Source organism: Leptosomus discolor, chromosome 13 (genome assembly GCF_034619465.1).
Source record: "Leptosomus discolor isolate bLepDis1 chromosome 13, bLepDis1.hap2, whole genome shotgun sequence".
Lineage (NCBI taxonomy): Eukaryota > Metazoa > Chordata > Aves > Leptosomiformes > Leptosomidae > Leptosomus > Leptosomus discolor.
The window spans coordinates 19,080,347-19,094,882 of NC_141403.1; the positions used below are offsets into that span (position 1 = coordinate 19,080,347).

The 14,536-nt window shown below is 43.7% G+C and overlaps 1 protein-coding gene across 1 annotated transcript; it reads right to left on the reverse strand.

The window, feature by feature from the left end:
- Positions 1-1,719: 1,719 nt before the first annotated feature.
- On the reverse strand, positions 1,720-10,175 carry TYMS (thymidylate synthetase). Its single transcript, XM_086472649.1, has 7 exons — positions 10,004-10,175; positions 9,207-9,280; positions 7,828-8,002; positions 5,595-5,696; positions 4,224-4,399; positions 2,727-2,798; positions 1,720-1,857 (listed from the first exon to the last, which is right to left on the reverse strand). Exons 1-7 carry the CDS (start codon positions 10,173-10,175, stop codon positions 1,720-1,722), a joined length of 909 nt encoding a protein of 302 aa, XP_086328775.1.
- Positions 10,176-14,536: the final 4,361 nt, after the last annotated feature.

The following is a 14,536-nucleotide window of genomic DNA, read 5'->3' on the forward strand; positions in this document are numbered from 1 at the left end:
CTATGGGTTCCTTTCATAGGATCTACAATGTCCCGTTTTGTCTAAAATCCTGCTCTGAATATAGCCCGCAGTCATACTAGTCATCTTTGCAGCAGTGAGCAGTCTTCATATTCTGCCAATCAAAATTCCTCGAGCACCTCCTGTTTAAGTCTATATATTCAAATTCTTTGAATATTCATATTTTTTGCTTGAAATCACAGAATTCTCCTGCCTATTAATTTAAAATATGTGTATTTTCACTTTTATTCACATTAAAGTCTGGTTTTACATCTTTCTCCTCTTTTGAGCAGCATAAACCTTCTTGGACTTCAAGGTACAAGCTTCATTTCAACAACCGCTATTGGTAGTAAATTGTGCTGATGGACAGTGAGGTTGTAGTTACTTCCTCTACTGAAAAGCAGTAGCTCTTCCAGAGCTCTCTCTATATTGGCCTGTTTAAGCATGCTGTGGACCTCCACACACCTACGGGAGAACAGACCATTTGTCCTGTTTCATAAAGGTACTATTTAAAAGGGGGTTTTAAATTTTTCCTTCTGATGGGACTAACTCCTCTTTAATTTATGAAAGGAATAAATGATTCACATTCCAAATTCCTCTCTTGAAGTTAACTTCACCAAGACTGCCGATTCCCACTAGTCAAGCCCTGAGGCCAACACTTGTTTTACATCCTCTCTGGCGACACTCGCTAAAATGCCCTGCAGATTCCACCTCATCTGACGTCTTACATGAAGTGGTTTCCAGCAGAAGGGACTTAACTTGCTAAGTGTAGGCAGAACTGCTAAGTGGATTTGCAACCTAAACTGTTTTCTTGTACTTTAGAGGGCCATAAATACACTCGAGAACCTTTAACGCATAGAAGGATGCACACGGTAAGAAGCTGCTGACAACCTACAGCTGGGAGGTGTCATTAACGCAGATGACCCCTGTAATATCCAAACTAGGTGACTTTAAAGTAGGACTAGTAGAGCAGAGATGAAATTTATGAGGAGCATGTGACATGGCTTTCGGCTCTAGTAACAAGAATACTGCTGCCTGTGAGTTCAGTCATGTGAAAGAAGGTAAGGGCCCTGTGTGTTTAATGCAGGCTGGCCCCTGGGCGTCCATTTAATGCAGCCTCAGAAAAAGATCAGTTGGATCCTTCCACGTACGTTTCCCCCATGATTTCAGCTGAAATAGCACACTGTCTGATCATCTCTGTCCAAGACAGAAGGCCTACAGTAGATACTGAAGAAAACCTTTCTAATAAGCAGCGGCCTATTTACATTTGATGTACTTACAAAAGGTAAAGTCCTTTTACTGGAATTTTCTGCTAAAAAAAATTTTATTAAATGTATTCTCTACAACTCATATAAAAGACTTCTACAACCTTGAAGGAATCCTTTATCGTACATAAAAGTTCTCATTTTCAGTACTCAAGCAAGTGCTACTCACACACAGTAACTGAATGGTAACCAAAGTGGCCACTGGTACCTGAAACAGCTTGTAGAAAACATCTCACTAACAACTTAAAACTGGGTATAGCATCTGCATAGTCCAGCAGGAATAAATAATCACGCTGTGTATGACTGCAGTTCAGTACTGAAGGCAGTACTGGTCTACAAGAACGCTTCTTTTTCAACAATAAAGTACGTATCTTTTGAAGTATATAAAAACTTTAAGTACAGAGAAAGCCAAGAGGCTTAGGTACATTTCCACATCAAGAGAAGCTGGTTTATAGCATTAAACAGCCATCTCCATTTTAATTGGTGGATGAGGATTATAATCTTCAATCTGAAAGTCTTCTGCCTTAAAGTCACCGATGTCTTCAACCTTACGGAGAATTCTGAGTTTGGGGAAAGGTCGTGGCTCCCTCTGGAGCTGAAATAAAAGCAAGCTTATTGAATAAAGCTAAAACTTGAAGGCAGAGATTTTGTGTTATAAATTACATCTCATGAAATCTCATTCGTGATTACACTATGCAGATTTTCCCTCCTCCCCAAGAAGATTTATACTCAAAAAAGGAAAGTTATAACACAGTTAGGTGGAATCTACTTTAGTATTTTGATAGGGAGCAGTAGCATAATTTTGAAGTGGGTTCCCTAATACCCAAATGCACTGCAAGCATTTTCAGTTTGCAGAGCAATTCCTGTGGTTATAGACTGGATTCCTTCCAGAGGAAACTAAATTGGAAATTCTGACCCAGATGTACATCACACGTGCTGCAGTTGCTCACAGGAACATTCAGGTCTGAACCAATAACTAGTTCTCTCGACAGTTCTGAACTATACGAATGGTGAGGACATTCAGTCGGAGCTAAGTCTAATTAAAATCCTGATTTGCTCCTACTGCAACAAGTTACTTCCCGAAGAAAATATAGCCTTATTCAGCCAAACGGTAATACTGCTTACCTCTGGGAACTGGTAAGTTATCCTTTTCTGATACACTACAAAGACATTTTATTTTGTGTTTATCTGTATTAGGTGGAATGGTTTTCTAAGGTTTGGAATGATGACGTCAAAAGTAGGGGTACAGATTCTGCATCTCTGACTTGGTTCTAGAACAGTTTAGGTCATGTTTGTATTGTATTTCTGTTTGCGAAAGGTACTGCAATTATCAGGGTAGAAATGACAAGAAAAGCTACACAAATTAGTATTTGCAAAAGGGGTATTTATAATACCAAGATAATTTTGTATCAGGTAAGCATTGTGGAAGATAAAAGGATACAAGAGTACAGAGTAAGTACGTACTTGAACTTTTAGAGGTTCCACATGATTCAGATATATGTGAGCATCTCCTAATGTGTGTATGAACTCTCCAGGCTGAAGAGAAAGGAGAACACATGTGGTTTTCAAACAGGCAGGTTTCGAGACAGCAAAACATTACAATGCTTACAGTATTGATACTTAGCATGTTCCTTCTAGTGTGGAATTGCAGCTTCTGTACTGGATTGGATTATCAAGATATCCTTGCAAGCTTTGAACGACACTGTTTTCCAAGACTAATGCATAATTAATGAAAAACATAAAGAAATTTCCACTAGCTTACCAAAAAATTTATCTTTGAAATCCTGCTAATAGCTTCAGTAAGTGAATGGAGCACTGCTGGTCTGCTCCCCAAGATGTCGCGGCAGCGACACCCAGCTTTTCCGCTCTACTTCTGCTTCAAGCAGGACTCGCCAAAGCTGGTTTCAAACCAGTTGCCTTAGCCACTACTAAACAACGTAGTTTGTGGCAGCGGGGGTGTCAGTCACAGCCTAAACCCCAAAGCGCTTATCAAGCATCCAGGTGGGTTTTGCAAGCTTGCAAGTTCTGTGACTTGGCAGCCCCCGAGCAATCCAATGTAACCTCGGTCAGGTTTATTGGGTATTTTACTGGCCTCTGACCAACGCAGATCAGCCCTCGGCTACGTTGTGCTAAAAAACCACCAAAGCTGTGAGAGGAGTGGCTGAGAGGCGACAGCTGCTTTATGGACACGATGCTAAGCTTCACTTTTTCTGGTAACTTGGCCTAATTTCTTAAGTATGTCTGCACTTGCTGTGAAGTTTGATTCTTCCCTACTTCCCTATTTTAAGTTCCCCTTTGTGTTGCTGGTAGCAGGAGGATCAGGCCCCAGTGGCCTTGCTAGTATAATTTTTTTACATGCTGTGAAGAAAAGAGGGTTTCACTTGTACAAGATTGTGGTGCATTTAAATTACTCTGCCAAATTACAGCTCTGGAGTCAGGGCAGTGGCTTTGTGAGCACACACTACCACTCTGCATAATCAACTGCAGTAGGAAATGAGAAAAATAGCCAGCTGGAATTACAGCTGGAAGTTAGGTGGGCAGAATATCCAAACTGGAACCCTGACAGCAACCGCTGAGCTACTGTTTGCTTCCAATAAAAAAAACACATGCTACAAAATTCAATTGCTTCTATGTTATTATCCCATAAGGACAAGTGCTCAGTTCAGATTTCTAAGTGGTAGGCTAGTGGAACAGGTCAGTTTTAACATGTTCAATTAAATAGACCTGGAGGATCTTCTGTCTTTTGACCTGAATTTAAGAATTCTTACATTGCTGACCCCAACTGCCCACATGGACCAGAGACAATTCACATTAAATTCATGGGGCCCTTTCTTACACATATTTCAGCAAGATTTTGAACAGTATGTTCCTTGCAGTATTTCTTGGACATGACATGAAGACTCTTATCTTTTAGTCCCTCACTTCTCAGACAAGATCAAGTAAAATGATTAAATAGCCTACCTTTAGACCTGTGACATGGGCAATCATGTACGTGAGCAGTGAATAGCTGGCAATATTGAAAGGCACTCCCAGTCCCATATCTCCAGACCTCTGATACAGTTGGCAAGACAATTCACCATTTAGAACATAGAACTGGCAAAGGGCATGGCATGGAGGCAAAGCCATCAGAGAAATATCTGGGAATTGCAGTACAGGAAGAAGAGGGTTAAAAAAAATAATAAAAATCATAACAGCATTAGTGTGATATAAATGTAGAAGATGCAAAACCTGAACAAGCATTTAATGAGATACAGTAGAGAGATACAAAATCCAACTGCACTATCATTCTGTTGATTTTCCTCTTGTTTCAAAGCACCTGCTGCCTAAGCAATTAAGTCTGGGTCATGGCAAGCTGCCTCCTGGGCTGTATGATGAGAAAAGTCATAAACAGAGATTCCGCAGAACAGATTTATGCCATAATGCTGCACAGCAGTTTAGTTCTACTCACCTTGGTGAGACAGTTGATTTCCCTAAAGGAAGACATTAAGACTAAAATTAAGCACGTACCCCAAAGCGCCTTCCAACTGCTTCACCTAACTCCCTCCCCATTGCAACGTGCCTTTACTGCTTGTTGCGATATACAAGTAATGATCAATCAAAAAAATAACGATCGGAAAAACAAAAGATCTTTTGAGCGTTTATCTACACTTAAAAGTGCAGATAGTGCAATTACAGCTTGGTAAGGAAAACTCTAACCAGCTATCTCCTGCTATCTGAGAATGTTTAGCCTTAAAAATAACAGTGACAGCATGTGGCATTCCCTTTCAGAGACACGAGTGGAAAACACTGGGCGATTTTTTTTGTGCACAGATCTGCTGCTGCTGAAGGTAAACGTTCTCTGGCACTAGCTCTTAGTTAGAAGTAGCCCTACAGAGCAAATGGGTATCTAGATAAGATGATTACAACACAAATAATATTTTCGCTCTCTAGTTTTAAGGGTTTTGTTAAGTTTACAACTTATTATATGGCTAAAAAACCAGACACACTCCTTTGGTATACTCTTCTTTGGTTTTGGTTTTTTAACCCTTTAAAAATAAGAACTGCTATCTTTGAACAGAGACTGTATGGCAAGGACACTGGTAGCCAGGTATATCCCTCACTCTAACCTGGGAAGAATAACTTGTTCAAAATTTTTGAGGTCTGAACATAAGAATTAAGTGAAAGATAATCAAGCTTATAACCCCTGGCTATTCTTACTGCATTCCTGGTACTTTTATAAAGAACAAGCAAGGACACCAAACGGAACTGACTGTTGACCCAGGATGAGGACATAGTTTAGCATACAGCAAGATAACGTGCAGCTGCATTCACTTAAAGTCTGCCGTTCAATACCTTTGGGATTCCAGGCACACATAATGATTCTTCTGTCATCTGGATTGGTTTTGATCGTTTCAATCACTTTTTGCAACTGATCAACTCCTTGGTTGGAGTAATCTGAAGAAAGATACCAAATAAGATTTAAGCCAGATAGGCCCAAGTCACAGTACCTTTTTAAAGCCCAGCCCACGTCCCACTGAACAGTGACACCCAAATGACAACCTCTGAAGATTTTATTGTAACTTCGCAAGTGATTAAATTTATCAGTTGGCACCCTCAAATGTAGGCTATTCTTGGTCTTCTTCAGGGTGCTCTAAGGCTTGTGAAATTCTCATGATGGTATTTTCACATATCCTCCCATCTCTTTTGTGTGCTTTGAGTACCTTCAGCACCCACCAAAATAGGGCCATTCTGATTTAGAACACTTTATTCCAAGCCTCAACAACTAGACATTTTTTAAGACCAAAGAAGAAGTCTGCATAGACTCTACATCCCAGGAAACAAAATCTGCAATACAAAAAAATGAATTAGACAAAGCATGCTACTTACTTTATCATTCATGATGACTTGTTACCCAAATAGGACAAAAGTTGTACTGGAATGGGCAAGATATTACCACCTAGTCATTCATGGTATTTAGAGTAATTTGCTCATTGCATTTCTGGATTAAGATGCTCTTCTAGATGTTAAACTTGCATGCTAAAGTACTCCTTCTTAAAAAAAAAAATAATAAAAATTATGCCCAGACCAGTAACATGGGGTGCTGGCATTCTTTGCATGCTCAAAAGGAGAAAGTTTTGGACAGATGAATAAACGCATCCATCTGGAACTCACAAGGTCATGTATGAAAACTAGATTTCCGTAGCATCCAGTGCCAGAAGAGAACTTTAATCACGTACAGCACAGGATATTACATTCCACTCAATGACGCTTGCAGCCTGATTTTTAGGCTCAATATCAGTTATGTAAGAAATTCACTGGAATTAACTGAACATTAGAATGGATTCCAGAATAAAAGAGTCACTAGTTGTTACTCGTTGTTCTGACTCACGCCAGTGAATCAGTATGGCTGGAAACTAATTTTTTCTAATAACTCTTATTGCAAAGCAACACCAAATTATGGTTACAGGGAGACCCACGCTGGCAAACAAGGTAGTAATACATAATTAGCATCTCAGGGAATTCTTCTGCCAGCAATACTGTGCCAGAAGCCTTGCTGAATGTCTGTGTTAGTTCCTGAACCTAATTATCTATCCATCAGTAATGAAACGTAAGGAAATCTATTAGTAATGAAACCTATGGGAATTCATCTCGTTCATTTTTTCCAAACTATGTTATGCCTCAGACCTTTTAAGTTCAGGAATGCTGAAGTATTTTAGTACGGTTTTAGATGTGTCAGTTCACAATTTGCCTCATTTGTGTTAGCATAAAACTGTGTTCTGCCAGCAGTCAACATGCCAATACTAAGTCTAATACCTGTAACTAATGTGAACTTTGAGACTGTATTGACAAAAAAAATAAGAGGAAAAAATATAACTAACCACGTTGTTAATCTGAGTTAAAAATCACACCAACCAGATAGGGCCAATCTTTTTTTCACTCTTCTTTTAATGGCAGTCCTCTAAACGTTTTGTACATCCTCTCCTTCAGCGACTTTTAGAAAAGTGCCATCAAGGCACTTCAGAGTAAGTTTAATGAACCAGTTCCACTGAAAATACCACCAACAGGTACTGCATGACATCATAACCCTACTTTGTCCCAGATGCAGAATGGAAAAACGTTTTTCTTCCACAGTCTCCAATTAATGTAGTGCACTAACAGCAGTTCTTGCCAGCACAATTGTATCCTAGAAATCAGGACCCTGCATTGGCATTCAGAGATGGCAGCCCATGTTCCACTGCTATCAAACCAAGATAGCTTGTGTTTCTGGACTGCCACAGACACGCATCCTTCCCTCTGTCAGTGACCACACGTGCTCTAGATTAAAGTCTAACAATGTATGCCTTACAATTCACCTGTCCTACAAATATCAAACTACAATATACCAAGCTACATCATTCAGAATAATCAGACTGAGTTAAAAAATAAAAAAAAAGTTAAACTAACCCTCTCAGACATTATTTATTCTGGCTATCAGTTCGTACTGTGAACAGTCCCTTTAACAACAGTCCATTCCACCCAGATTTCTGGAAGTGAGGGGACACAGTCATCTCATTAAGCGATCAAGACCATATCTGCATGTGATTACCTGTGTGCATATCTTTGTATTCTGCTCCAAAGTGCCTCCACTGGAAACCATAAACTGGTCCCAAATCCCCCTCCTCTCTGGTGCTGAACCCCTGCTTATCCAGGAACTCACGTGACCCATTAGCATCCCAAATCTTCACACCTTTTGCAGAGAGCTCTTTGGCATTTGTAGAACCCTACAAGACACAGACAGTAAGAAGTCTGCCTCCTAATCCCAACACAGAGGACATGATTTGAAACAGCTTTATTAAGCTTTGCCAGCCTACAGTATTTCTCCACTTACAAAGGATGAAGTCAGATTCAGGTACTGGATGAGGTTCTTGCATGTGGACAGAACAAAACTTACAAGCAACATACCAGGATGAAGTTTGAAGTGCTATGCTGCTGTTATTTAACTCGGGATTCTTCTAACTTTGTGAATGCACACACAGTACAGCCTCAAGGCCAACTTTAGTATATCATTTCATAGGCACATTTGCAGAGAACAAGATCTTCATTTACAGACGAATGAAAATAAGACAAAAAATTTACAGCCTAGGCATTGTCTTTGCCAAGCCACCTATAATGAGCTTAAGGTTTTAAAAATCCTTTTGTTAGAATTACAAAAATGACAAACTGACCCAGAGAAATTTCAGAGTTCTGAAACATGTCCAAATCAGCACACTCAAAAATCCAACACAGAAAGTGTTCTGTTGGGGAGTGTCTAGTCTTTTCTATGTGGAAAAGATAACTTTAAAAAAATGGATGTGTATTTGAGTCCTGCTATCTAGCAAATGGTTCCCATACCTGCACATTGTCATAACATATAAAGGAACACCTACATCATAATTTGTTATCTACGGTTGAATTTTAATACTCTAACTACAGCTATTAGCTCCATTGTATCTCAGGGTTTTGCTACTAAAAAGGCTAGTGTTTACATCAGTCTTACTTCATCTGTGGTTCTGCACTGCTTGTGTCTGTTCAAATCAATACAAGCTACTGCAATATTAAAAAGCAGACCATTAAATTGCCTACAATCCACCTCATATTATTATTATTTCTTATTCAAACACTAATAAAATACACTGTGCTAGGCTTTATAACTGTGGGTACAGTCAAATGAGCGAAAGCCCTCACTATTTCAGACTATTTCCCTTAAAGAAGAAACATTCTTCTGATTGATCGGTAACAATGCAATAGCCTCCACTAAGATGCACAGAATGTCTTGAAGATTATGGCCTGCCACCTGTGGTCATTAGGTGGTTGCACTTCGTCTGTGCTGTTGTATGAACAGAAGCACATGCGGTTACCCCAAATTCCTTAATCCACTCCACACTAGTTCATTCTCCTGATACCACTCTCAGGCACACCACCCACAGAGACACCCAAACACCGAACCTTGATGAACCATAGCAGCTCCTCCAGCACTCCTTTCCAGAACACCCTCTTCGTTGTTAGCAGTGGAAACTGATCTGAAAAATAAAGCGTTTCAGAGTGTCAGTGGTGACCAGCGATTTGTCAGGTGAACCCGCTTAGGTTTTTCTCCACATAGAGGGTAATGCCACCATCCGACAGTCGGAGGTTTGGATACAAAGTAAGGAGTTGGGAAAGGGTGTGTAATTTTCATATTCAGATCACGGAAGACAAGAACCTGACTTTATTTTCCTGGACAGTGGGGGAAGATGAACCACTCAGGAGGGCCTGGATGAACTCTGCAGTGCAGCGTAAGGACATATGCGTACGCATTCACAACGGAAAGCAGAGGTTTCAGATAAAATTCTTGGCAAATATATTTCACAACCATTCCTTCTACTAGGCTTGAATGGCAGGAAGGACCAGGACAGGCTATCTCAAGATCTAATCCGGCTTTTTGCCAGGTAACAGCTATGGCGCCGGACCAAGCCGGGCTTTTGGGCCGAGGGAGAAGAAGGGTCCGGGTTACCGCAGGCTGGCGGGCAGGGAGAGAGCGAAGCAGCTGACGAGACGGTCCCAAACGCCTCCACAAGCGCCTGCAGCAGGTCCGAGCCCCGGCCCTGAGCGGGGGGTAGGCCTCGCTCTCAGCGGCCGAGAGCGGGACAGCCCCGCGGGAGAAGATGGCGTCCCTCCCCCCGGCGCAGGGCGGCCACCGCTGGAGCCGCGGCGGGCAGGGGTAGGGGGCCGGGGGGGGGCGGGCCGCGGGTCCCGGCGGTGCCGACCTCTGAGGCTGTACCGCGCCTGCATGCCGAAGACGGAGATGGTGCCGGTGCCGGTGCGATCCTCCTTCCGGTGGCCGTGCTGCAGGATGTGCCGGACCTGCTGCAGGTACTGCGGCTCGCCGGGCTCCAGGCCGGCGGCCGCCGCGCTCGGCTGCTCCCCCTCGGCAGGCATGTCGGGCGAGAGGCGCCCCAGGCGGCTCCCGGCGGGCTGCGGCTGTCCGCCTCCCGCAGGCCGCTTCTCCTCCGAGCCCGCCAAAGCCCGAACGTTCCCGCCAAGCGGCGCCGAGGGGCGGGCGGAGCGGGGCGCCATCCCTCCTCCCTCCCTTCCTTCCCCTTCTCCTTCCCGCCCCGCCCGGCCCCAGCCCGCCCCTCGCCCAGGGACGCTCCGTTCAGCCGCCGCAGGGGAGGCGTGAGGGGGCCGTGAGAGCGCTACGAGAGTAGCAGAGCAGGAACTGTCGTGTGACTGTCGCGACGCCGAGGTGCAGGGTTGCTGAGGGGACCTGAAGGGCTCAGCAGGGATAAGAAAGCCCCACGGCCGCGGTGGGGCAGGTGGCCTGTGCCCGTTCCTTTGCCGCCCACGAAACGGGCTCCTCTTCACGTGGGAAGCCCTCCACGACCACCCTCTCTGGCCCTGTACCCCCGACGGAGGGCTGTCCCGAGCACCTGATCCAAGTCTGTGCTCCAAACCGTGCTGATTTAACCTCGTTCTGCCCCACGGGCAAAACAACCGCTCTCCACGCTCTTCGAATGCTGGAAAGTGCTGCCGGCATTTGTCCTCCTCCCTCACTCCGTGGCCTCAGGCTGCCTTTCGGAGCCGGGCAAGGCCAAAGCCTTCGGCTGGGCCTAGCAGGCAACACACGTCTGGCGAGGGATCCCTCCATCCAGCCGGGACATCCCAAACTGCCAACGCCCCGAGTGCAGCCCCGCGCTGGCCTCCCTTGTCTCCGGTGTGGTGCTGCTCCACCGCCACGGCCCGCGCACAGGCTCGCCTTCCGTGTTGCGGCAGCGTTACGCTGACCTGCGCTTTTAAAGCTGAGATCCCTTTATGCCGTACCTTGCCAGCTGCTCCCTGCTTCGTGTTTTATTTACACATCGGCTTTCCCACTCAGGGTAGTACTCGGCATTTGCTTTTACCTGTTGATCTCAGCTTCTCTCTCCCGTTTCTCAGCATCGTTTTGCATCCTGATCCGTGTCTTCCGCACTGATTGCGACTCTCCCAGCGTGGTGTCCTCTGAAAATTTTCTAGGTATGCTCTCTCTCTTAGTGAAAACAATCTGACTCTTCTCTGAACGTTTCTTTGTTAGTGTATCTTAGAAGTCAAGAGATGAAGCCCAACTTTCTGACAACTGGTGTGATTACAGCGCTTATGACGGCTAATCTCTCACAATTAGGAGCCCATAATACAGGCATATGTAATGGAGGTTGAATGGAACAGACTGTGGATTAGAAAATGCTACCTTTCCTTACAGCAGGCAGGAAAACGTATCTTTCGCACTAATTAAAACAATGAAATTACTTTTTTCTTGTATAAACGTGTATACTTACTTGCATGCCTAGACGTAAAAAACAGGCTATGGTATAATTAGGGTATGGTTATTTTTCTGTACGGATATCTAGTATAGATGATTTTGTACACTTTGAAATGAACACAAGTTATTTATCAGAGATGCGGTTGGAAATGGTGTATATAACTGTGCAAAAAATGCTTAGAAATGCCAGGCAGAGCAAATGAAACCACCTAGAGCTGTGCTTCTAACTGAGATATGTATCAGTTCTTAACCTTTATTATAACTTGCAAATACCATTGAAAACTAATGTGTATAATTTAGGAAAAAACAAACATATTTTCTGATAAAGGCTTTGCTATTAATAAATTAACTCCAGAGGCAAACTACAAGTAAGAAATGCCAAAGGCAGAAGACTTACTCATTACTGCATATTCAGAAAAGTAATTTAATGTACATAATAAACATCAAAAGCAACTGGAAGAAGAAATGGAACATTTTCATTGGAAAATAATATGCTACATGCATATGGAAATCTGGTTGATGCAAACTTAGCTGAATGTGCAACATCTGTAGGGACCATTCTTGAAAAGGCTTAAGAATGTGCCTGAATTTAAGTATGCAAATAGGAATTATTTGTATGCTTACAGTTGATTATTTCCTTAAATCTTTGCATAACCAGGGCTGTAGCTGGTTATCAAAGATTACCTAATTTACAACATAATAACATTTTATTTAAATAAATTAATATTAAAATTTATTTGAATTTGGGTTTGAGTTAAAAGATTTCTACAGTGGTCGGTTGCTAGCTCGTATGTCACAGTATTTACTAAGCAAAATGTTATTTATATGCAACTATTTTAACCACAGTCATTTAACAATTAGGTGTACGTTGAGCTTAGGGGTATTTCACCTAAGGAGCATATACTGGGTTTCAGGAAGAAAGATTTCACACATCATCTTTCCTAGGGGAAAAAAAAATAAAATTATTAAACATTTTGATTTTGGACTGAAAAAAAGATGTTAGGAAAATAAGTATATGTGGAACGTATCAGTGTCCTGCTATAGAAACATACATGACAAAAAGCAGACAGAAGCAGGTCTTTTTTCCTCTTTTTCTCTTAGAAATATTTCTCTTTTCGTGTAGAATTTTAGCTCTGCTTTCGTCACGCTTTCGTGTACCCTAAATCTGTTGTGCACACTGAATGTATTGTGATTTGAAAGTTGGTGCCACTTACTTTTCTGAGGTATGAAAAGGCTACACGAGGTATGTTGCACAGGAAAATCAGACTAAGATTCAGGCTAAAGATCATCATCAGACTAAGGAAATTAATATTGTCATCATTAGGCCTTGAAGATTAGTTTTGCATGGTCTGAAAGAGTATATACCGTCAATAGCTGCGTATAAATTGTAGAGAGATTTGAAGAAAAAATAGAGAAACTGCGCTGAGCATTTTATCTGATATGTTTATAAATACTAAAAATTGTTTGTATTTTAAATATACACATAATTTCGCAAATATTTACCTAAGCAAAGTTCATGGTGAGGCTTACTATATTCTGCCTAAACTCATGCAGCCCACCTCAGCCTCTCTGGTGGAAGTAATTTCTTTGATCTGTTTAAAAATTGTGAGTCTGACCTCAAAAGAGTAACTAGACAATATAAAATGCTGAAATTTTCTTTTCTTCATCTGCTTTGTTAATGTCGAATGTTACGTGCCTTCTGTGTGCATTCAGGTCATGCTTTGTTTGCCGAGATGAGGATATCAGACACCCATGACCTAAAGAGGAGCCACGTCTAAATCTAGTGCCTCCTCAGAAGGTTGGGGTGACACTGCAGTGATCTGCCTGTAGGTCTCGCACCCCTTGTGCCTCTGGCCCCTGGGAGAGCCAACCACAAGAGGTTGGAGGCCACCAGAGCTGTGCGTCCCGCAGCCCCCTGGGTTTCCTTGGGTGGCTGGCTAGTCCCACAGCAGCATGATGCCACCTGAAACCACCCCGTCATTCCTGGAGATTCCCTGTAGCATTAGAGAATATGAAGCATTGTTTTCCCGTGCCTCTGCCTGGTTCTTCTCTCCCCATCTGGAAATCTCTTAGGCATGGAAAGAGGGCTCTGTGAGCCCGTGAGAGGGGTCTTCCTATGCATGCTCCTGCGGGTCAAACTTTCAGACTCTGTGTAACGGGTCTGCGTGGCAAGGTTTTGGTAGCGGGGGGGTTACAGGGGTGGCTTCTGTACGAAGCTGCTAGAAGTTTCCCCTATGTCAGATGCAGCCAATGCCAGCCGGCTTTAAGACGGACCTGCTGCTGGCCAAGGCCGAGCCCATCAGCAACAGCGTTTTTCGCCTCTGGGATAACGGGTTTAAGAGAGTGAAAAAGTTGTTGGGCAGCAGGAATTGCAGCGAGTGAGAGGAGTGAGAATGTGTGAGAGAAACATCCTGCAGACACCAAGGTCAGTGCAGAAGGAGGGGGAGGAGATGCTCCAGGCGCCAGAGCAGCGATTCCCCTGCGGCCTATGGTGAAGACCACGGTGAGGCAGGCTGTCCCCCTGCAGCCCATGAGCGGTGGAGCAGATGACTGCCTACACCCCGTGGAGGGCCCCCACGCTGGAGTAGGTGAATACCTGAAGGAAGCTGTGACCCCGTGGGAAGCCTGCACCGGAGCAGGCTCCTGGCAGGACCTGTGGCCCGTGGAGAGAGAGAAGCCCACGCTGGAGCAGGTTTGCTGCCAGAGACCCCTGAGGGGGGCTCATGTTGGAGCAGTCGGTTCCTGAAGGACTGCACCCCATGGAGGAGACCCACGCTGGAGCAGTTCATGAAGAACTGAACCCGTGGGAAGACTCAAGTTGGAGAAGTCATGGAGGACTTTCTCCCATGAGGGGGACCCCACATTGGAGCAGGGGAAACATGTGAGGAATCCTCCCCCTGAGGAGGAAGGAGCAGCAGAAAACAACAGTGTGATGAACTGACCCCAACCCCCATTCCCTGTTTTTCCCTCTGTGCCGCTGGGGGGGAGGAGGGAGGAAAATCAG

What these genes read in the sequence shown, in the direction of transcription:
- TYMS (XM_086472649.1), bottom strand. Translation starts at nt 10,175, where the DNA reads ATGCCTGCCGAGGGGGAGCAGCCGAGCGCGGCGGCCGCCGGCCTGGAG. An exon ending in AGCTGCTATGGTTCATCAAG is followed by an intron (nt 8,003 to 9,206) that starts GTTCGGTGTTTG and finishes TGTGTCTTGTAG; the next exon opens with GGTTCTACAAATGCCAAAGA. An exon ending in TGGAACCTCTAAAAGTTCAA is followed by an intron (nt 1,858 to 2,726) that starts GTACGTACTTAC and finishes CTTTTATTTCAG; the next exon opens with CTCCAGAGGGAGCCACGACC.